Here is a 23757-nt window from a genome sequence, read left to right as displayed (position 1 = left end):
ATGAAAAAAATTGAAATTTTTTTTTTAAATACCAAAAAATTCTAATTTTTTTTTCTATAAATACCTATCAATACCCTTGACTTTCAACACCAATCCTCATACATTTTCTTCTACTTCTACTATTATCCACTCTTACTCAACATTTTATTCTCTTTCAAATTGTATTTTTATTTCTTATTGAAATTTATCTGAATTTTGAAATATATATTAATTTTGAATTTTGAAATTCATCCAAAATTTGAACAAAAAAATTTATTTGAATTTTGAATTTTGAAATTCATCCGAAATTTGAACTCAAAAATCTTATCTGGAAATTTTATCTAATTATGAATAGTCTTGACATGTAGGAACCTGAAAATATTATCCAAATTAATTATTGAGGTAAAAAAATTTACAAAATTAGTGAAATACCCAATTCTAGACATGAAACTATAAATATACCCTACACTATTTAAAACATATAAACACACCCAAAATATACCCAAAACTGACAGCTGTTATATTTTTTAGTTTAATTACTTAAATGAAATACCTTTATTACCCATTTAGTATTAAATTAGTTTTTTTTGAAAAATTTGGGCCCTGCTCTTATATCCAACATAATTGTATAGCTCTAGCAGCCGAAAATATTGATAATTTATTTGGAAATTAATCAATACACCCTGTCAGAATTTGAATTCACTCACTGCTTTGACTTCTCCCTTAATATGTTTATTTTTGTTATTGTCTAATATTAGTGCTCAAGTTAGAGGCTATAATTCGTGTTTTTTCTGTTTATAACATTTAGATTCTCCTCGTGGCCAAGTCTTATCTTGGTTGAATACTATAGTCCAGAATCTGTCAGGTCAGCCATCAAGTTCTCTACAACCTTTTTGACTTTTTAGATTCCATCAAGCTTCCCCATAGATATCATTATCATTTAATTATCATTCATGATTATGTTGATGTTGATGTAATTAAGTCAATAATCACATCCATTTAGATCACTTTGCATGCTCTGATTGCCGTATAGCTCAAGTTGCATGCTCTGATTGCCGTATAGCTCAAGTTTTCTCTACCATTCCAGGAGAACATCTTCATTTTTCTAGCCTACATTGTAATTGTGCTGTGCTGATTGTAGTACAAATCTCATCCCCAAGGATGGGGAATTCAAGCTGGACAACAATAGGGAAGGGATGAGATTGGGAAAGGGACAAGACCACCCCATTTGACCCCTGCATCTATGGATTAACAGAAAGGAAAGAAATATGCTTTTGCAAACGTCATAATCATACAAGTACTAAAAATTTCATACACAAATACATGGTGCTTGGTACACTGAAAAGCCATAACAATAGTTCACTTAGTTGCACAAAACCCAAACTGCTTCATTTACATACACATCTGCATCTGCTACTTTTCACAAGTTTGCATCTTCAACTTCATTGAAACGTTAGATATCATATACTTGAAGACCCTGCAAGGTGGAATTTTTTTTGTAGAGAAACGAAAGTTTCAGTCTGCAGGGAGACTTTAAACCAGCCTGCAAAAATGTGAAGAATTCCAAAAAGTTAAATCCAAGCATAGGCAAAAGCCAAAAGGTTCATATGGGTTGCAAAGAAAGGATAAAATATTGAGTTGGGTATGCTAGAGAATCCTCATCAGGCCAATGTATTAGGTCCATAGGAGCATTGGCACATGTTATCCAAAAGGAGGTAGGATTAGATCAGACGTGGGCTTTCTTTGGCCTAGAGACAGGATAAGAAGTTGAACTAGTGTGGTCAGGTATTTCCTGTTTGCATTAAATACATTGTATAATGATAAGTAGTTAGGTGAGGGAGTAGGATTTTAGCCTATTGATCAGTTGCAGAAACTGATGGACCACACTGAGAACAAGCACTTCAGAAGTACTTCTCAATTTCACTTTCCTCGACTTTTCTGTTGTCCCCACCAAAAAATAAAAGAAAAAAGGAGATAGTAGGAGGGACTAGGAAATGGAGATAGTAGATACATAACTCAACCAGCTGTTCCCATGGCTACATGAACTCAAGTGTGGACAGATACAACTACCCACATCAGAAATGGTGTTGCCCATCTTGTTCATTTTAACCGGGAACAACCAGCATTCTGTCATTAAGTTCATAAGTCATATTGCAACATATCCTTTGAATACAATCCAGTTTAATATAGTCCAGTCCGGTCCAATACAGGGTACCAGAAATGGTCATTTGTTTATGGATTGCAAAGCAAAATGTTAAAAGAGAAAAGGAAGAAGAAAAAAAACAGTAGAGAGGAACTAGTTAAGTACCGCTGCCATTCAAAGTTCAAACTATTGGCCTTATTAGTCGCCCCGGTAACGAGGAAATGGGACTCTGCCGGCCTCAATGTGATTGACATCCTCAAGGAGGATCTCATAGTGCTGCTTCACCTCCTCAGCAGATTTCCCACCCACAGCTCTGGCAACCTTCTGCCAGCGGTCCGGGGTATCCTTGTCATACAAAGCCAGGGCCTTTTCGAACTGCTTGTTTTGCTTAGGAGTCCACGAGGAGTTAGAGTTTCTTGAAGAAGTAAGTGAGTTGGATGCCATGAAAAGCACTTCTACAGATAATCTAAAAGCACTTGTTAAGAAGAGGTACTAGACTGAACCCAAAAGGAAGGGAAAGAAGGGAAAAGAATGGTGGTTTTTTTGCCTTCTAAGTCAAGGAAGATTGGTTACTTGAAGACTGAAGTCAAGGAATGGCTTGAGAAAATAGATAACCAATTGTGCTCCTTATAAGCAGGAGGAGAAGCCTAAAAAGGGATGGTGGGGTTAAGCCAGTTGGCCGAATATATCTTCCAAAAGGGCAGAATATGAAGTGACCCGTTCCCTTAAGAGCCACAAGATGAAGCAGGACAAGGAACATCAATTGCTAGAGGAGAATCAGTATGACAGGGCTGGGGGCCCTTCTATTTTATTTTATTTTCACTGGAACTATATTCCTTTGATCTAATGACCAGCAAGTTGGTCCTCCTTTATTAGTTACTGGCCAGTTCTTGTTATTAGCTAGCCCACTGAAGCAGACTCATTTGAAATACTGGCAATTGCAGCAACTGAAAACACATAATGTATCAGTACTTGCTTGGCTGCTGTAAACAGATATTTGTTTTCCATTTTTCTTTTGTTTATATTGCTTTTGTTTGGCAAGATGGTTCTTTTTTTTTCCCTTTGTTTGGTTTGATCCATATAGTTCTTCAGCACTAACAGGCCAATGGGTTCATCTTAATGTAGGTACTGGTCTAACTAAAGCATTATTAGTGGTGCAAAATTAAAGCTGTATATATTCCAGAATTTCTCCCAAATAAGGATAATAGGAATATGACTAATAAAAGAGAGAGAGAGGACACTGATAGCAGCAATACGTTTTTAATAAGCAAAGGGCCCTTTTGGGATAAGATTGCAACTTGTATCATCTCCTTGTCATTGCTAATTATCTGATTTTGACATCAATTTGTTTGCCATTTGAGTGTTAATGACTATTATATGCTTTTAATCGTTTTCCAAAAACGGGAAGCTTGTGCAAGAACAGATAAAACCTACTTGAGATTCTGGTCAAGAAATTAAGATTGTTTCTAGTGTTCATTACTTCATAAATCTGCCTACTTGTTTGCCTTTTTAAATGGAAGAAAGTCAATGCAGAATACAAGAGTTAGTTGATTTTCCATGTAATTTCTCCATCCCCATCCCATGTTTGGAAATGGGCAAGTCTTGGTATTTAAGATTGTATGTCAGCAGTATGAATATGGTTCAAAAGCAGAGCCTATAAAGGTTCCATCTTTTGCCTTTTGGGTTTCAGATTCCAATATTGTTTGAAAACTTCCTGCACAAATGGAGGTAACTATCTGCTATGCAATTCACATGGTATAAGGGTCAATATGAATTCGACTGGACCACTTTCGAATCTTGGACGATCTCCTTGCCGATATTTCTTTTTCAGGCTGCTTTGTTGTTCTTCTTTTCTCATTTTTATCTCTGGTAAAACATATCTTGGTGATCTTTGATTCTTCCACTTGCTATTATTCCAAACAAGATATGGACTCATTTTCTTGGACCAAAATCTATGGCTGCTTGGAATGTTTGGTATATTCTTGAGATAAATCGCTAATTGGCTGATACCTTTTGCATGCAAGTTGCATATTATTTTGTTTCATTGCTACAGAGTCTAGAATCTGCAATAGTTTAGATTTCTTGGCTCACAAAGCAGAAGCTGGGATTAAGAATCATGAATTTCAACTCTCTCAACAAATCATTGGTAGATAAATATATGCCTAATTTTACTTTGATAAGGAATTATACACTTTGGCAATTTGAACTTGTGAGAATATTATAAATGTTTTTAAATCTGGAGATTCGGGATTCGGGATTCGGACTTGACACTTCTTGTAAACGAATAGAGCAAAATTATACCACTAGATTAATAATTAACTGGAAAATGTTTTTTATCTTTAATTTGTTGATCCAAGTCCCTCAAAATCATCCTAAAAAACACAGCCACAAAAATCTAGATATTGTGCTGTGTCACTATTGTTGAGGTCGGTTGATATGATCATTGGTTGAGAGGGACTTTAGGAAAAGTAGAGGGAGAGAATCTGTACTCATGTACTGCCACTGACCCTTACATTCAAATACATCATTAATCTTTTGCAGATATATATATATATATATATGTGTGTGTGTGTGTGTATAACTGGAATCTTTATCACCTCATCACAAGTCTACGTCCATCAAAGTAAATATGCATGCCTATAGATTCCTTTTGCTTTTACCCATATAGCTGTAATAGTCTTGCAGATATTTTTGTCTCCCCATTCTTTCTAATTTGCTCTGTGAAATTTGATGGGGATTAAAAAGTTGTGAATGGAACATATATATTTTTGTGCATCTTTATACCGAAATTCAATTCGATTTTTCATGCTTTGAGCTCTGCAGGTTGCTTGCTCCTGATGAAGGCATCTCTATCTGCTAAGCTAGCGTAAGCATGAGAACGAACCACCCTTTTAAGAGGACCAAAGTACACAAAATTCCTTCATCTTTAAATAGTTTTCTAGTGACTCTGAATCTGCTTCTTTAGAGTATTCACAATGGGCTCTCTAAACCACCTCTTTAGACAAATTTTAGGAAGGAATTGTAAAAATGCAACTCCAACCATGTTCCCTATCCACCTCCTAAAATAGGGAATCCTCTAGGAGCTCTTAAATCTGAGGAGAGAGAAAGAACTCCTAATGGCTTCCTATAATTTAATGCTTCTTTATTTAATAAATATTTCAAACCTTTATTTAATGTTAATTATTTATTATTTTATTTTTTAATAGAGATGGACCAATTAAAGAAGAGTTATAGCATTTATGACTTTCCAAAGTAGGGAGTATGGTTGGAGTTGAATATTTTTAAAGAGCTCATAAAATAGCTTTCTTATATTTTTAGCTAAATTTTAGCTAAGAAATAGAGAGCATGATTGTGGATGCTCTTAGTGATTCAGTTTCCAAATGATCGGCACATTGGAAAAGACCTGTGTGTTAATTAGCATATATAGACTAGTCGCATCACTTTGTACCTTTGTGATGTGGAGTACACATAAACACAACGGCACACACCATTTATTTCAAGGATAAGTTCCATGCACCATTGTTTTTGTTGAGAGTGTTTGTATTACATTCAAAAGTTAAGGGACCTAGATGAATTTGGCTATTCTCCCCATTGCCAATTGGCTTTTGGGTGGAATTTCAACTTTTTTCATAGTATCAAAACAATGTTTCACGTGTTGGGCGACCATACGTGCTTTCACGTCACCCAATATGTATTGTGCGAGTGTTGAGTTTGTTTCAATTAAAAAGTTAAAGGCCTAGGCCTTTTGTTCTCCCTCCACAAGTTTATGTTCTTGGAGGTGATAAAAGTCTGCGGCTTGAACGGGTTGGACAAGATACAATCCAATTATTGTGAGGGATTCTGAGGGACCTGATTTGAAACATACCAATTACTTCAGGTTACTCAAATTTCAACCACTGATTTGCTTGTGCAATGTTTCTGTTCTAGAATTAGAACCATGTCTAGCTTTTTCGGAGTTGGTTTTGGTTCTGAACTGGAGTTTGGTTTCGTCGTGTAGCTTGCATATGGTTGATTTGTGGAGCCATGAAGCTTTTGCTACAAAGATTGTCTATTGAAAATTCACAATAGTTTCTGTGCTAAAATGGATGCCTGTTCATAGCTGTTGAAACCATGCGACCAGAGGGCGCAACTAAAACCATGCGAGCTTTTAGGGGTTAGCCTATTATGTGAAATCCAAACCCAGCTCACGTTCCTTATCGGCAAGAGGAGAAGTCGTTACTAAAACCATGCGAGCTTTTAGAAGCGTTTTTTGAAAGGTGGTCGAAAGTTTTGTCACTGCAAGTCATTTAGGCCAGTTAAAAGGTGATGCGTGCAACACACAGAAGAATCTTGTTGTCAAAGAAAGCTAAATCCATCCATGGTTTCGTATGTGAGCAACTTGGAAACGTAAACCCACAAGCCAGATAGATAAGCCCTGGCTTCGATTTTACAGTGTGAAAATGATGGGTTACAAAAAGCAAATGAGATTTAAGATCAAATTTTAAGGGCCATTGTTTTTGCACGTTGTACTTTGAAGCCCTCACACATGCACTTCTACGGTTTTTTTCGGATTTTTTCTGTTTGATTTGGTTTGATTTTGCGGTTTTAATGCCCACCCTTAATGGTAATAATGCATTTCCAATGTTCCCTTCCCTCTACGTTTAATCGTACCCCATGCTTATTGTGTCGAGGGCCTTTGTCTCTTGGATGCTTCTTAATCTCAGATTTTTTTCTGCTAGTAGACCCCACACGTCACCACTCACTTGGTCACCCTTTTGCTGTCATAAAGCCACACCCAAAGGCCAATGGGGTCAGGCCTTTCTGAATGGTTCTCATTCTATTTGGATTTTTTTTCCTTCTTTCCTTGAATTAGAAAACGAAAGTTTGATGGCTTGCAGATGAAATGGTTTTTTTTAGTACAAACAATAGTTTGTACAGTATAGGAGAGGGGTATTTTTCACATACATAACTAAGATATTTTGAATATGAAATCTCTGGTCTGCAAGTCAAGATCTTTTTTCATTAGGTTAAATCATGTGAATGTAGTTCAAGTGATTAAGTTAAGAGCATTTACATTCATCCATGTTCACCAGTTTTTTTTGTTGGTTAATACGGTTCTAGTATTTGAAGACTCTTGTTGAGACTTCTTCAATATAGCCTGCGCTTGGTTGTTGGGGCACAGTTCGGTTTGGACAAGTTTTGCCTCAAATTGGAACCGAATCCAGTATTATTTATCCGGTTCGGTTCGGTCCAATTTTAACAAAAAAAATTTATAAAATTGTTAGGTTTGGGTTGAATCGGTTTTGGTCCGGTTTAGGTCTAGTTCGGTTTTGAACCAGATTATTATTATTATCTTTTCAAATTATTTTTTTATATACAAATTTCAACTTAAAATTTATTTTTTTGGCTTGAAAATTAACAAATTATTCAATTTCATACAAAAAGAAATATTAAGGCTAGAAAAGAAAGATGTTTTGAAATTGAACTTGGGTAAATATTAGTTATGAGATTAAAAATATAGCATTGGATATAAATAAATATTAAAATTATATATTTTTTAATTTGGCCGGTTCGGTTTGTTAGGGGTATAGAACCGAAATGGAAACCGGTTAGAACCGATTTGGTTCGATTGTGGTTCTTCGGTTCCGATGCCCACCCACCCCTAGCCTGTGCATTTGAAAGGTCAGCTTCTTTTGACGTTTTACAAATGGCCACTCAGATTCACAAGAACCCACCATCACAGCCATTGCTCCCATGTAATTAATTTACAGTTTATTAACAAGGGGAATGCTAGCAAGCTTCTCTCTAACCTTCTCCTTTGGACCTTATCTTTTTTTTTGCTTGACATTCTCCTTACACTTAAAACAATATCATTAATATATTATGCAAGTTAACTTTGGCTTTTCAAGTTTATTCATATTAAATGTATTCTATTTATCCAAAACAAATTCACAACTTTCTTACCATCTTTTTTTTTAAAACATCAAAATTTTTTTTTAAAAGAAAATGTTTGTTTTTAAAAAAGAAATGTCCTTTTTTTTAAAAAACACAAAGGACTTTTTTTTTTCTATATAAACCCTTTGTGTTAAGAAAAAAAGAAAAAAAAAGGGGGACATTTCCTCTTAAGCATATATTTCTTTAAAAAAAATTAATTAACGTTAGAAAAAAATTAATAAGATGGTAAGAATGTTGTAAAATTTTTGTGGATAAATTGAATACATTTAATAAGGGTAAACTTGGAAAGCAATAGTTATTGTATAATATAATAATAATATTATTTTAAGTGTAAAGAGAATAACACATGTCAAACAAAATGGAAAAGTAAAAGAGAAGGTTAGAGAGAAACAATCAGATTCTATAAGGTGGAGCCCAAGCTACCACCATTTCACACGGTGAAATTGATCACAGCCGTGACAGGCATGTCATGCTGCTTCAATGTTGTGTGATGTCTGCGAGTGAGACGGAAGAACCCACTGGGTCTTTGCTCTCTCTCTTTCTCTCACTTTGTGACAAAGACGACCAGTACAACCTCGTGCTCCTTGGCTGCTCTCTCTCTCTCTCTCTCTCTTTCTTGTGTTATAGTTATTCGAAGTCTTAACACAACCAGATAAAGCTTGTGTTTTCAATGAAGTTTTTCGTTTTGTTATGTGATGTCTGCGAGTGAGACAGAAGAACCCACTAGGTCTTTGCTCTCTTTCTCTCACTTTGTGACAAAGACGACCAGTAAAACCTCATGCTCGTTGACTGCTCTCTCTCTCTCTCTCTCTCTCTCTCTCTCTCTCTCGTGTTATAGTTATTCGAAGTCTTAACACAACCAGCTAAAGCTTGTGTTTTCAATTAAGTTATTCGTTTTGTTTGTAGTGCAAAGACTCGGTTGCCCCTGGACTCCAACTGCTAGTCTCCCTTGTGGGCATGCTTTACTTTCTGTGATAAAGATTACCCCTTTTTTTCCTGGGTTGTTTTCTGCTTTGGATATAGAAGCTACGCACTTTGATTGGGGCTCCTTGCGTGGTTTTCTGGGCTTCTTAAAAGTTTGTGTAAAAATACTGTTTGTTCTTTTACTTTCTCATATATGGGATGGTTTATCAGTACAAGAAGCTGAATTCTGCTTGAAATTTGACAACTTCTTTGAGAATTCTTGTCGTTTAAGAGCTAGTCTTTAGGCAGTGGGTACTTTTGTGTTATTGTAGAGACTTGGAGTTTCAAGGGGTTGTGAAAGGTGGATATATTGGAGGCCATATTTTGTGGGTTATATGAATTGGGTTGTGGTTATTTTCAATTTTTAGCGTATCTTTGTGGGCTGAAGACTGAGGAAGGAGCTTGTGAACGTAGCTCTACTTTCTGTGTCACTTGGTGAGTCCATTTTTTCTTATTTTTGTTTTTCTTAGATAGTTGTCATCAAGTTTGGTCTCTATTTTATAGATGGCTCAAGTTATAGCATACATCAGATCAGAGCTTCTTAATATCTAGCTTCATTGGTATGTTATATAAAAAAAGAAGCAAAACAGAGATTGAAAGGGTCCTGGACAAGTTTTCGCAGTCTTCAACTTTATTCTCAAAATCTATCAAATAGCTCCAACTCAAGTATAATTCAAATGATGAGTGGGCTATAACTTTGTGATTTATAACAGTAATAGTTGTTTAGGTGGGAAATAGAAAATCTTTAATATAAAGCACAATAAGATTGCATGTACTTAAAATTGTCAGTCATGAATGCTGATACATGAATCTTTGTGGTGAAATGATTCCAAACAGGAACATTACCCAGTTGAAGCAATCAAATATGGTCTTCTGCAATGATTATTTGGTTCCCAAATTCTGTTACTGGTTAAATTTCTTTTCTGCCGCATATATTTGAAAATGATTTTGTTAGGACCTCTACCAAACTCTGCAAATTGTTCTTGATATGGGAGTGTGAAAAACTTTATAATCTAATTTTAAGTTGAGTGTTTCTTTTTTATGGATTCTTGACGGTTCCCGTTCATTATTTGCATAATTGATGCCTTAACTCGAAAATAAAGTTTTGCAATTTGCTGTTGCTTAGAACTTGTACCGAAGTCACATTGTTTTGCATACGGGATGCATGTTTACAGAATGCTGACATGTAACTGTTTCACAATATTAGATTTTCTGCATAATATGTACAGAGATATGGTTGAAACATATGAAAGTAACCATCTTTTTCTTGTTATTGAATACCCAGATATGAGATAATTCCTCTTGAATGGGTACTGATGCTGCTGAAGGGGTGGAGACTGTGAGAAAACCCCATTCCTTTAAGGTGTGATATGCCACACTAGTTTCTTATTTTGTTTCATATGGGATGTCCAACTTTGAATATGCATTCACCTTGTAGTTATGGATTCAATGTCTGATCAGCTTTAATCACATATGACAAGAAACAACCTTTATTTTTATTTTTATACATATATATATTTTGAAAATTTAACAAAACTAATGAAACTGTGAATTGCTCTAGTTTGTATTTGCTTTGATGTATGAAATATAAAGTTCAAATGTATACAAAGTGTAGTTTTATACATCTTCCCTACTAATAGTTGGTTTTTGAAAGGAAGATAATAGCTGTTGAGCTTCCAGTAGCTGATATAAAACTTGGGACAAGAAAAGCCACCCAAAAACTTGTACTGATATTTCTTCAAGATGACAGAATATGACCCTAATAATATTTCTGTATTTTGGTGGAAAAACAAAAAGAAACGTTAGGGTGTATCCAATTGAGAACTAGTATTAGGAACATGACAAATGATAAGGGTTCCTTGTAAAACCTAATGGATTCTCTAAGGAATCTCAGACTTGAGATAGTTGTGTCCTTGAACATTTTAAGTGCATTTATCTAATTGTGTGGTCATATTAGTTGGATTTTTACAAAATTGTTATTCATGATAACAGGTTCATCGTTTGATGTGCACGGAACTTATGAAGTTGGTAGATAGAATTTCACGGATATTTCCAGATATAGAAGCAGCAAGACCTCGGTGCACAACAGGAGTACAGGCTCTATGCTTGTTAACTCGCGCAATTGAGAAAGCCAAGCTACTTCTCCAGCATTGCAGTGATTCTAGTAAGCTCTACCTGGTTTGTACCTTCGCATGATTTAGTAGAAGAAAGTAGATGGAGTGAGAAGACTGTTTATTGAATGTGTCAATATGGTGTTGGAATTGTTCCATGCTGCCCAGCCAAGTAAAAGATAACAAGATTTGGCGATCCTTGAATAAATGAGGGAGGAAGAAACATAAATAACTGCATTCTTTTCTTCCTTTTTCTAGGATGGTTTTTCTAGGAGACACTTGTTTCTGCATTAGGTTGTCATGTTTCCTAATGGAACTTACCCTTGAGAAACTTTTTTTTATGGAGCTTGCTCCAATTCCTACGGGGGTTAGTCATTTTGAAATGCAAAACCAAGGCATTTCATTTCTTGTCATATACTCAGTGCGTTTCTCCACTATGAACACTGTACCTACCTGTCTTTCTATGGTTGATAGTTCCTTTGCATCACTTGCAGGCATTTACAGGGGATGTGATAGTCTCAAGATGTCAAAGATCTAGGAACTTGTTGGAGCAAAATTTACGCGAAATTCAGAATTGGGTTCCAGTGACATTAGTAGCGGAGGTTTGTCAATTTACATGCTTTTTCCTAATAAAAATTTACATGCTCTTTTGATATTTCCTTTTTCCCCCAATCCTACACTCCCTTCTGATGGGGGTGCTGGCCAGTGACCTGTGTGCAACGGTATAACAGTGTTCTATTATTGCTCAAGTCAAACATTTATAGAGATTCAGTGAATCAAAACAATGTTGAAGTTTTATGTCCTAGGCTTCTAGCAGCTTGTCATTTATGAATCTTCTTCTTTTTCTGGCAGCATCAAACTGTTTCTAAGTCAATGTAATTTTTGTCATATAATTTCTAATTTTCTATGTTGGTTCATACCAATTTGAGTCACAATTGTTTGGTGGAGCTGATGATGAAAGGTTATCTGCAGATCTCTCAAATAGTCGATGATCTTAAAGGTGCAACCTTTATACTGGACCCATCTGAAGAAGATGCTGGGAGGGTTGTCCGAGTATTGCTCCTTCAAGATGCTTCTCAATCAAACTCAAGGGAGGATTCTGAAATCAACGCTCTTCAAATTGCATCTTGGAGGCTTCATATTGCATCATCAAAGGCAATGTTGATAGAGAAAAGATCTATTAAGAAGTTGCTAGATAAAGTTGGTGATAGTGACCTTCGAAACAAGCAGATTTTGACATATTTCTTGTATCTAATCAAGAAGTATGGACACTTAATAATGGGGAAGCAAGCAGAGGGGGCCTCTATGCGGCAACAAGGATCCTTGGCATCTGAGACTTCTAGCAATGGTTTGGAATATAATCAATATGCTGAAGCTGAACCATGTTAAATATAATCAATATAATCGAAGTGACATGTTGCATAGAACTGTACCTCCTGCAATAGTTTAGATTTCTTGCATTCAAATACATCATTAATCTTTTGCAGATATATATATATATATATATATGTGTATAACTGGAATCTTTATCACCTCATCACAAGTCTACGTCCATCAAAGTAAATATGCATGCCTATAGGTTCCTTTTGCTTTTACCCTTATAGCTGTAATAGTCTTGCAGAGATTTTTGTCTCCCCATTGTTTCTTTTTGCTCTGTGAAATTTGATGGGGATTAAAAAGTTGTGAATGGAACACATATATTTATGTGCATCTTTATACCGAAATTCAATTCGATTTTTCATGCTTTGAGCTCTGCAGGTTGCTTGCTCCTGATTAAGGCATCTCTATCTGCTAAGCTAGCGTAAGCATGAGAACGAACCACCCTTTTAAGGGGATCAAAGTACACAAAATTCCTTCATCTTTAAGTAGTTTTCTAGTGACTCTAAATCTGCTTCTTTAGTGATTCGGTTTCCAAATGATCGGCACATTGGAAAAGACCTGTGTGTTAATTAGCATATATAGACTAGTCGCATCACTTTGTACCTTTGTGATGTGGAGTACACATAAACACACCGGCACACACCATTGCTTTCAAGGATAAGTTCCACGCACCATTGTTTTTGTTGAGTGTGTTTGTATTACCTTAAAAAGTTAAGGGACCTAGATGAATTTGGCTATTCTTCCCATTGCCGATTGGTTTTTGGGTGGAATTTCAACTTTTTTCGTAGTATCAAAACGATGCTTCACGTGTTGAGCCCAATGACCATACGTGCTCCCACGTCACCCAACATGTGTTGTGCGTGTTGAGTTTGTTTTACATTAAAAAGTTAAAGGCCTAGCCTTTTGTTCTTCCTCCACAAGTTGATGTTCTTGGAGGTGATAAAAGGTCTGCGGCTTGAACGGGTTGGACAAGATACAATCCAATTATTGTGAGGGATGCTGAGGGACCTGATTTGAAACATACCAACCACTTTAGGTTACTCAATTTTCAACCACTGATTTGCTTGTGCAATGTTTCTGTTCTAGAATTAGAACCATGTCTAGCTTTTTCGGAGTTGGTTTTGGTTCTGAACTGGAGTTTGATTTCGTCGTGTGGCCTGCATATGGTTGATTTGTGGAGCCAAGAAGCTTTTGCTGCAAGATTGTCTATTGACAATTCACAATAGTTTCTGTGCCAAAATGGAAGCCTGTTCATAGCTGTTGGACAGTTTTTTCGGCCCTTAATAGTTCCTGTACTAAAATGGAGGCTTACAGCTTTTTATTGGAAAAATAATAGTAATAATAATTCTTTTGGAATTTATTATTTTTGTGTCTTTTGACCCAAATGTATTGAGCTGTAATATCATTCAGCCTGAGCATATTTTATTCTCGCATATTGTAATGTGAGCTTTGACCCGTCTCAATTCTAGCTCTTTAGGCCATTTCTAGTTATTGGCTATAAAAAAATTATCCAACCAAGGCCCTATGCATGTGCTTTTCAAGAAGATAAATTATCAAGTGTGGCGTCACAAATAAACCAAGAAATAATTCCACCACATGATTGAAAATGCTGCAAATTTAAAACCATGCTAGCTTTTAGAAGCGTTTTTTGAAAGGTGGTCGAAAGTTGGTCGATGCAAGTCATTTAGGCCAGTTAAAAGGTTATGCATGCAACGCACAGAAGAATCTTGTTGTCAAAGAAAGCTAAATCCGTCCATGCTTTCGTATGTGAGCAACTTGGAAGCGCAAACCCACAAGCCAGATAGATAAGCCCTGGCTTAGATTTTACAGTGTAAAAATGATGGGTTACAAAAAGCAAATGAGATTTAAGATCAAATTTTAAGGGCCATTGTTTTTGCACGTTGTACTTTGAAGCCCTCACACATGCACTTTGCAACATTTGGTTTGCTCCACCCAACTTATGCGATTACGTGTGGTTTGGATAAAAATATATGCTAACTTCCAGAGAGGCTAGCCAGTTTTCCTTCACATGTCAGAGGTCATGCAATTGTGACTTTGCCCAAATCTGTTAGAGGAGGAAATTAGGCATGTTTCGTGGAATATTGCCAGCAGTGGTCCAGAAATTTTTCAAGGAAGGGGCAATATTTCAAAGACTAAAAGTTTAACCCAAAAAAAAAACCAAATACCCTAATAATTTAAACGATATTTACAAGGCTAAAAAAAATATTAATCATATTAACCAATTCACCATGTTAATTATATACAAATAAACACCACATTGAAATATTAACCAATTCACCATATTAATCATTTAATCAAACCTCAAAATTTTTATTAATTAATTAAAAACTAAAAATATATACAAATAAATAAATTCAAAAAAATGTATACGAAATAACCAGAACAAAAACTCAATCAATTAACCAAAACTCAACAATCTATCTTAATTAATTAAAGCATAAAGAGAAATTACTTTGAAATTTGAGAGAGAAATTAATTTTCCAAACAAATTGTGGAAGGTTGGTCCCTTGGTGGATGACTTATCTCTTCTGGTTTAGGAGCTGCCGTGGCTTATGCCCAATTCACAACCCTTCTTTTTCCTCTAAAATCAAATGGGTTTCTACCAAATGAGTCAAAGAATACGGAGAGGGACAGAGATCCTTTCAGGGTTTCATTGCTGAATGAATGTAATGAAATTTTGAATATCCAGAAGGTCCACTGATCATATTTGATACTCGAATATTGTAATGTCAACTTGACCCCTTCTCAATGGTAGCTGTTTAGACTTGGTATAGTCTTTGAAGAAACCTTATCAATTAAAAAAATAGTCTTTGAAGAAAAGCTTAATTATAATAGTTTTTGCTACATATTTAATTGCCTTTTTTGACCTTTGTTTTCTATGAAAGCCTTTCCTCTCTTCTTTTTTTTCAAATTTTAAATTACCCTTTCATATTTTATTAACCAACCCAACAAATAAACATTCAGGAAATTTGTCAGTGATAATGCTGAGAATGCAACTGTTATCTTGTGAAAAGAGGAAATCCCAACAAACAAAGAAAAAAGAGACAGTTGAAAACCTCCTCAGAAATAAGATGAAGATTTACAAGCTTTTCAATGAAACGGTCGAGATTAAAAAAAAGTTGTATGAATGAGTTGAAATCTTTTGCGTCGAACGATAAAGTGTGGGCCAGAGAACGAAACAAAGTCATGTAATCAATATTTGTCCCTCGCTAGCCACTTGCTCTTTTCTTTTTTTTGACAATTATTGCTAACGTTGGTAATTCATCATCAAAGTCATGTAATCGACAAACACATGAAACAAGTGAATATGAGCCATAAATAAGAACTAACTTAATATCTTACTTCTTCTCTCAAAATAGCTTGCATCTACCCATCATCTTCCTAATATTTTTACCAGAAAATCTACTCTAGAATCGGTTACGCTTAAAAAAAATATTACAGTTATTTATCATCTTTTAAATATTTTTATGAAAAAATATACCATAAAGCTGGTTACACTTAAGATTTTTTCTATCACATTACTATAGAATTGAAACTCATTGTCCATATTGTTTCTTGTATCAAACGCCAATCCTCAATTCACATCAACCGATTTGACTACTATGTTAACTTATCAAGAAGATTGAGAATATTATTATACAAATTTAATTATATACCTAATCTTTAACAAGTCAGGCGTCAGCCGAGTTTGAGTGATCAGACAAGATAGGATTTGGCCATACAAGGATTGGTGTGTTTAATTCCTTCTTTTCTTGGCTCAAAGGTTATTTCCAAGAAAAGTCATTATGGTAATAATGCATTTCAAATGTTCCCTTCCCTCTACGTTCACTCGTACCCCATGCTTGTTGTGTTGAGGGCCTCTGTCCCTTGGATGCTTCTTAATCTCAGATTTTTTTCTGCTAGTAGACCCCAGGTTACCACTCACTTTGGTCACTATAAAAGGTCCCTTTTGCTGTCATAAAGCCACACCCAAAGGCCAATGGGGTCAGGCCTTTCTGAATGGTTCTCATTCTATTTGGATTTTTTTTTCCTTCTTTCCTTGAATTAGAAAAAGAAAGGTAGATGGCTTGCAGATGAAATGGCTTTTCTTTTAGTACAAAGAATAGTATGTACAGTACATGAGAGAGGTATTTCTCACATACACAATTAAGATATTATGGGGATTTTAAATATAAAATCTCTGGTTTACAAATTAAGATCCTTTTTAACTAAGTTAAATCCTGTGGATGTGGTTCAAGTGATTAAGTTAAGAGCATTTACATTTACCCGTGTTCACTAGTTTTTTTGTTGGTCAATACTGTTTCTAGTATTTGAAGACCCTTGTTGAGACTTCTTCAATATAGCCTGCGCATTTGAAAGATCAGCTTCTTTTGACGTTTTACAAATGGCCACTCAGATTCACGAGAACCCACCATCACTGCCATCGCTCCCATGTAATTAATTATCGTGAACCCACCATCACAGCCATCGCTCCCATGTAATTAATTTACAGTTTATTAACAATCATATTCTATAAGGTGGAGCCCAAGCTACCACCATTTCACACGGTAGAATTGATCACAGTCGTGACAGGCATGTCATGCTGCTTCAATGTTATGTGATGTCTGCGAGTGAGACAGAAGAACCCACTGGGTCTTTGCTCTCTCTCTCTCTCTCTCTCTCTCTCACTTTGTGACAAAGACGACCAGTACAACCTCATGCTCGTTGACTGCTCTCTCTCTCTCTCTCTCTCTCTCTCTCTCTGTGTTATAGTTATTCGAAGTCTTAACACAACCAGATAAAGCTTGTGTGTTCAATTGAGTTTTTCGTTTTGTTATGTGATGTCTGCGGGTGAGACAGAAGAACCCACTGGGTCTTTGCTCTCTCTTCGCTCTCTTTCTCTCACTTTGTGACAAAGACGACCAGTAAAACCTCATGCTCATTGACTGCTCTCTCTCTCTCTCTCTCTCTCTCTCGTGTTATAGTTATTCGAAGTCTTAACACAACCAGCTAAAGCTTGTGTTTTCAATTAAGTTATTCGTTTTGTTTGTAGTGCAAAGACTCGGTTGCCCCTAGACTCCAACTGCTAGTCTCCCTTGTGGGCATGCTTTACTTTCTGTGATAAAGATTACCCCTTTTTTTCCTGGGTTGTTTTCTGCTTTGGATATAGAAGCTACGCACTTTGATTGGGGCTCCTTGCGTGGTTTTCTGGGCTTCTTAAAAGTTTGTGTAAAAATACTGTTTGTTCTTTTACTTTCTCATATATGGGATGGTTTATCAGTACAAGAAGCTGAATTCTGCTTGAAATTTGACAACTTCTTTGAGAATTCTTGTCGTTTAAGAGCTAGTCTGTAGGCAGTGGGTACTTTTGTGTTATTGTAGAGACTTGGAGTTTCAAGGGGTTGTGAAAGGTGGATATATTGGAGGCCATATTTTGTGGGTTATATGAATTGTGTTGTGGTTATTTTCAATTTTTAGCGTATCTTTGTGGGCTGAAGACTGAGGAAGGAGCTTGTGAACGTAGCTCTACTTTCTGTGTCACTTGGTGAGTCCATTTTTTCTTATTTTTGTTTTTCTTAGATAGTTGTCATCAAGTTTGGTCTCTATTTTATAGATGGCTCAAGTTATAGCATACATCAGATCAGAGCTTCCTAATATCTAGCTTCATTGGTATGTTATATAAAAAAAGAAGCAAAACAGAGATTGAAAGGGTCCTGGACAAGTTTTTGCAGTCTTCAACTTTATTCTCAAAATCTATCAAATAGCTCCAACTCAAGTATAATTCAAATGATGAGTGGGCTATAACTTTGTGATTTATAACAGTAATAGTTGTTTAGGTGGGAAATAGAAAATCTTTAATATAAAGCACAATAAGATTGCATGTACTTAAAATTGTCAGTCATGAATGCTGATACATGAATCTTTGTGGTGAAATGATTCCAAACAGGAACATTACCCAGTTGAAGCAATCAAATATGGTCTTCTGCAATGATTATTTGGTTCCCAAATTCTGTTACTGGTTAAATTTCTTTTCTGCCGCATATATTTGAAAATGATTTTGTTAGGACCTCTACCAAACTCTGCAAATTGTTCTTGATATGGGAGTGTGAAAAACTTTATAATCTAATTTTAAGTTGAGTGTTTCTTTTTTATGGATTCTTGACGGTTCCCGTTCATTATTTGCATAATTGATGCCTTAACTCGAAAATAAAGTTTTGCAATTTGCTGTTGCTTAGAACTTGTACCGAAGTCACATTGTTTTGCATACGGGATGCATGTTTACAGAATGCTGACATGTAACTGTTTCACAATATTAGATTTTCTGCATAATATGTACAGAGATATGGTTGAAACATATGAAAGTAACCATCTTTTTCTTGTTATTGAATACCCAGATATGAGATAATTCCTCTTGAATGGGTACTGATGCTGCTGAAGGGGTGGAGACTGTGAGAAAACCCCATTCCTTTAAGGTGTGATATGCCACACTAGTTTCTTATTTTGTTTCATATGGGATGTCCAACTTTGAATATGCATTCACCTTGTAGTTATGGATTCAATGTCTGATCAGCTTTAATCACATATGACAAGAAACAACCTTTATTTTTATTTTTATACATATATATATTTTTAAAATTTAACAAAACTAATGAAACTGTGAATTGCTCTAGTTTGTATTTGCTTTGATGTATGAAATATAAAGTTCAAATGTATACAAAGTGTAGTTTTATACATCTTCCCAACTAATAGTTGGTTTTTGAAGGGAAGATAATAGCTGTTGAGCTTCCAGTAGCTGATATAAAACTTGGGACAAGAAAAGCCACGCAAAAACTTGTACTGATATTTCTTCAAGATGACAGAATATGACCCTAATAATATTTCTGTATTTTGGTGGAAAAACAAAAAGAAACGTTAGAGTGTATCCAATTGAGAACTAGTATTAGGAAAATGACAAATGATAAGGGTTCCTTGTAAAACCTAATGGATTCTCTAAGGAATCTCAGACTTGAGATAGTTGTGTCCTTGAACATTTTAAGTGCATTTATCTAATTGTGTGGTCATATTAGTTGGATTTTTACAAAATTGTTATTCATGATAACAGGTTCATCGTTTGATGTGCACGGAACTTATGAAGTTGGTAGATAGAATTTCACGGATATTTCCAGATATAGAAGCAGCAAGACCTCGGTGCACAACAGGAATACAGGCTCTATGCTTGTTAACTCGCGCAATTGAGAAAGCCAAGCTACTTCTCCAGCATTGCAGTGATTCTAGTAAACTCTACCTGGTTTGTACCTTTGCATGATTTAGTAGAAGAAAGTAGATGGAGTGAGAAGACTGTTTATTGAATGTGTCAATATGGTGTTGGAACAGCAACTGGGATTGTTTCATGCTGCCCAGCCAAGTAAAAGATAACAAGATTTGGCGATCCTTGAATAAATAAGGGAGGAAGAAACATAAATATCTGCATTCTTTTCTTCCTTTTTCTAGGATGGTTTTTCTAGGAAACCTCTACACTTGTTTCTGCATTAGGTTGTCATGTTTCCTAATGGAACTTACCCTTGAGAAACTTTTTTTATGGAGCTTGCTCCAATGTCTACGTGTTAGTCATTTTGAAATGCAAAACCAAGGCATTTCATTTCTTGTCATATACTCAGTGCGTTTCTCCACTATGAACTCTGTACCTACCTGTCTTTCTATGGTTGATAGTTCCTTTGCATCACTTGCAGGCATTTACAGGGGATGTGATAGTCTCAAGATGTCAAAGATCTAGGAACTTGTTGGAGCAAAATTTACGCGAAATTCAGAATTGGGTTCCAGTGATGTTAGTAGCGGAGGTTTGTCAATTTACATGCTTTTTCCTAATAAAAATTTACATGCTCTTTTGATATTTCCTTTTTCCCCCAATCCTACTTCTGATGGGGGTGCTGGCCAGTGACCTGTGTGCAACGGTATAACAGTGTTCTATTATTGCTCAAGTCAAACATTTATAGAGATTCAGTGAATCAAAACAATGTTGAAGTTTTATGTCCTAGGCTTCTAGCAGCTTGTCATTTATGAATCTTCTTCTTTTTCTGGCAGCATCAACCTGTTTCTAAGTCAATGTAATTTTTGTCATATAATTTCTAATTTTCTATGTTGGTTCTTACCAATTTGAGTCACAATTGTTTGGTGGAGCTGATGATGATGGGTTATCTGCAGATCTCTCAAATAGTCGATGATCTTAAAGATGCAACCTTTATACTGGACCCATCTGAAGAAGAGGCTGGGAGGGTTGTCCGAGTATTGCTCCATCAAGATGCTTCTCAATCAAACTCAAGGGAGGATTCTGAAATCAAGGCTCTTCAAATTGCATCTTGGAGGCTTCATATTACATCATCAAAGGCAATGTTGATAGAGAAAAGATCTATTAAGAAGTTGCTAGATAAAGTTGGTGATAGTGACCTTCGAAAAAAGCAGATTTTGACATATTTCTTGTATCTAATCAAGAAGTATGGACACTTAATAATGGGGAAGCAAGCAGAGGGGGCCTCTATGTGGCAACAAGGATCCTTGGCATCTGAGACTTCTAGCAATGGTTTGGAATATAATCAATATGCTGAAGCTGAACCTCATGTTAAATATAATCAGTATAATCGAAGTGACATGTTGCATAGAATTGTACCTCCTGAGGAATTTTTATGCGGAATATCTTCCAGATTGATGTATGATCCTGTTGTTATTGCTTCTGGACAAACATACGAAAAGAAGTGGATACAGAAGTGGTTTGATGAGGGTCATGATACATGCCCGAAAACTCATAGGAAGCTCACCCACCTGTCATTTACTCCAAACGTTGCCATGAAGGAGTTAATATCAAGGTGGTGTACAGAGTGTGGAGTGACCATTCCTGACCCAAGTATGCAACCAGAAACCCTCTCATGGGAAACCTCCTCCACTTCCATTGCTAGTTTGGGCAGTTCTATGAATGATATACATCTGCAAATGGATCTCAGCAATGTATCATTTGGATCCTTAGATACTAGTTACAATTCAGATTCTTCACGCACAAAGATAGAAAGTGGCTTGAGTTTGGTGCAGGAATATGACGATTCTCTGAAATACGGGTATGCTAAAAATTGTGAGACAGATTTGGAATTTCTATCTAAACTTGGTGAGCTCCCATGGGAATCCCAATGCAAGGTTGTTAAAGATGTCAAAAGCCATTTGAAATGCAATCCTCAAGCTTCTTACTCTATGTCATCTAAGAATTTTGTTAATCCTCTCATCAAATTTTTGAGGGATGCCCATGACCTGGATGATGTAAAAGCTCAGAGAGATGGATTTAAATTAATGTTCAACTTTGTGAGCAAAAACAGGTAAATTTATATTTTGTAGCTGGGAATTCTTGCTGTAGTCATTTCTTGACTATGTCATTACTCTCTTATTGACTGTGCTCTTGCTTTTGCTTATGGGTTGGTTTATAATTTTTTTCTTTTAATTTCCTTCTTGTTGCCTAATGTAGAAATGATATACCGTACTTACATGAAGAGGCATATACTCTGCTGGCATCTTATCTTGATTCAGAGGTCATAGAAGTTGTTCTTGCCATATTGGAAATTGTGTCTGTTCAACAGCATTGCAGGTCTAATATCTCAGAGTCTGGTGCACTTTCATCCATTCTAAAACTCCTTGATTCCCAGATCAAAGATATACAAGAAAAAGCCATTAAGGTTTTGTATAATTTGTCCTTAAACAGAGACATTTGTCCAAAAATTGTATCTTTGGAGTGCATCCCAAAACTGGTTTCCTTCTTTAAAGATGACGCTCTTGCAGGAAACTGCATTTCCATATTGAAAAATTTGTGTGATACTGAAGAGGCCAGGATTTCCATTGCTGAAACTAGCGGATGCATTGCTTCTATTGCTGAAGTACTTGAGACAGGCAGTAGTGAGGACCAAGAGCATGCTGTTGCTATCCTCCTTTCTTTATGCTCTCAGCGTGTTGAATTTTGTCACTTGGTCATGCATGAGGGTGTTATCCCTCCTCTTGTCTTTTTATCTAACAATGGGAAAGAGAGAGCAATGATAAGTGCATTGGAAGTGCTACGGCTCTTAAGAGATATCGACTACGTTGATGAGCAAGAATGCTCTGGATCTGACCTTGATGCATCTAAAGACAATGACAATCACTCTGCTGGAAAGAAGTTGTCAAAGACATCAGGATTCTTTGGACGGTCAATGTTCAAGTTCTCAAAAACCAGTTCGCTTGCACCGAAAAAGAAGAAATGAAGCCAATGTCTGTTAAGGTTCATTGCTTCTAGCTCGGAGAGCTTTGTGGTCTTAAAGCTGAGTTAAGGTATCATCATGTCATATGTAAATATAGTAGGAAGTTGATTGGTTTTTTCGGTCATACTAATTTCGACGTAGTTTTTATCAGGTTTTTAGAATTCAGCTAAGATTAAGACTCAGCTTTTAATCTTCATTCATAGTGTATCTTCTACCCTTTTGCAGCTGCATACTCCATAAAAATTATAGAATGATGTTATTTGATGTGCTTGTGAAAATTGAATCCCTTTTCTCATTGCATTTGTGTGTACTTGTGGCTTGACAGATTTTGCATTCATAATCATATATGTATTGCCTAGTACACTGTTGCAGCCTGCTGGAAAGGATGAAATTTAGAGAAGGAAGATGCTATGGAATCCAATATTTTTGCCAGCTCTCTTACATGAACCATCATTCCATGTCATTCTTAAGAATGAGGCATATCAAACATGTTCAATAGGCCAATATTGATTTGGCAAAAAGAAAAAAGAAAGAAAAAAAAGGTAAATATTGATTGGTGGGTATTAATTGAGAACCTTTTCAATTTTAACGAGCCAATAGCAGAGTTGGCAAAACCTTGGCTAAGTGATGATGGTGGAAGGCTGATCACCATCATGAAACACATTAATCCTCACTTTTGAAACAAGAAAAAAAAACAAAAACAAAAAAAAACTCAAGAATATTGGATCAAAATTGCAACTTCATTCAAGATCACTGGGAGAGAAGAAATACTATTGGGATCGATTGATCCCACTGAAGTTGCATATGATTCTGTACTTTGTGGAATCGAATAAAGGACTTTGAATAAATATATAAATCCTTTAACCGATTGAGCTCCGAGACCCTTATTCATCAACTTTGATTATTCATGAATCAGAAGTAAAAACTGGTGAATGAAAAATTACGTCATATGATCATAAGCAATTACGTCATAAAGTTA

The 23757-nt window shown here is 35.8% G+C and overlaps 3 protein-coding genes across 5 annotated transcripts; 2 read left to right on the top strand and 1 right to left on the bottom strand.

Moving 5' to 3' along the window:
• Positions 1-1313: 1313 nt before the first annotated feature.
• RL4 (RAD-like 4) lies at positions 1314-2703 on the bottom strand. The gene is made up of 2 exons (XM_008243468.3): positions 2288-2703; positions 1314-1522 (listed from the first exon to the last, which is right to left on the bottom strand). The coding sequence occupies exon 1, from the start codon at positions 2564-2566 to the stop codon at positions 2321-2323; it is 246 nt and encodes an 81-aa protein (XP_008241690.1). The 5' UTR covers positions 2567-2703; the 3' UTR covers positions 1314-1522; positions 2288-2320.
• A 5820-nt stretch (positions 2704-8523) lies between these two features.
• On the top strand, positions 8524-12871 carry LOC103340101 (U-box domain-containing protein 5-like). The gene is made up of 5 exons (XM_016796361.2): positions 8524-9454; positions 10305-10382; positions 11012-11197; positions 11625-11732; positions 12103-12871. Exons 2-5 carry the CDS (start codon positions 10326-10328, stop codon positions 12517-12519), a joined length of 768 nt encoding a protein of 255 aa, XP_016651847.2. The 5' UTR covers positions 8524-9454; positions 10305-10325; the 3' UTR covers positions 12520-12871.
• Positions 12872-17000: 4129 nt separating this feature from the next.
• Positions 17001-23078, top strand: LOC103340275 (ARM repeat superfamily protein). 3 transcript variants are annotated; one of them, XM_089042612.1, is made up of 7 exons: positions 17001-18055; positions 18458-18529; positions 18906-18983; positions 19613-19798; positions 20241-20348; positions 20713-21869; positions 22016-23078. In XM_089042612.1, the coding sequence occupies exons 3-7, from the start codon at positions 18927-18929 to the stop codon at positions 22779-22781; spliced, it is 2274 nt and encodes a 757-aa protein (XP_088898738.1). In that variant the 5' UTR covers positions 17001-18055; positions 18458-18529; positions 18906-18926; the 3' UTR covers positions 22782-23078. The 3 variants fall into 3 exon arrangements, with proteins under 3 accessions (XP_088898738.1, XP_016651848.2, XP_008241694.2); XM_016796362.2 differs by lacking the exon at positions 18458-18529 and having other exon boundaries at positions 17004-18055; XM_008243472.2 differs by lacking the exons at positions 17001-18055; positions 18458-18529; positions 18906-18983 and having other exon boundaries at positions 19644-19784.
• The last annotated feature ends 679 nt before the right edge of the window (positions 23079-23757 follow it).

This window comes from Prunus mume, linkage group LG8 (genome assembly GCF_029339155.1).
Source record: "Prunus mume cultivar Tortuosa linkage group LG8, ASM2933915v1, whole genome shotgun sequence".
Classification (NCBI taxonomy): domain Eukaryota; kingdom Viridiplantae; phylum Streptophyta; class Magnoliopsida; order Rosales; family Rosaceae; genus Prunus; species Prunus mume.
The sequence above is the reverse complement of the archived record's forward strand: the minus strand, read 5'-3'. Positions and strand labels throughout refer to the sequence as shown.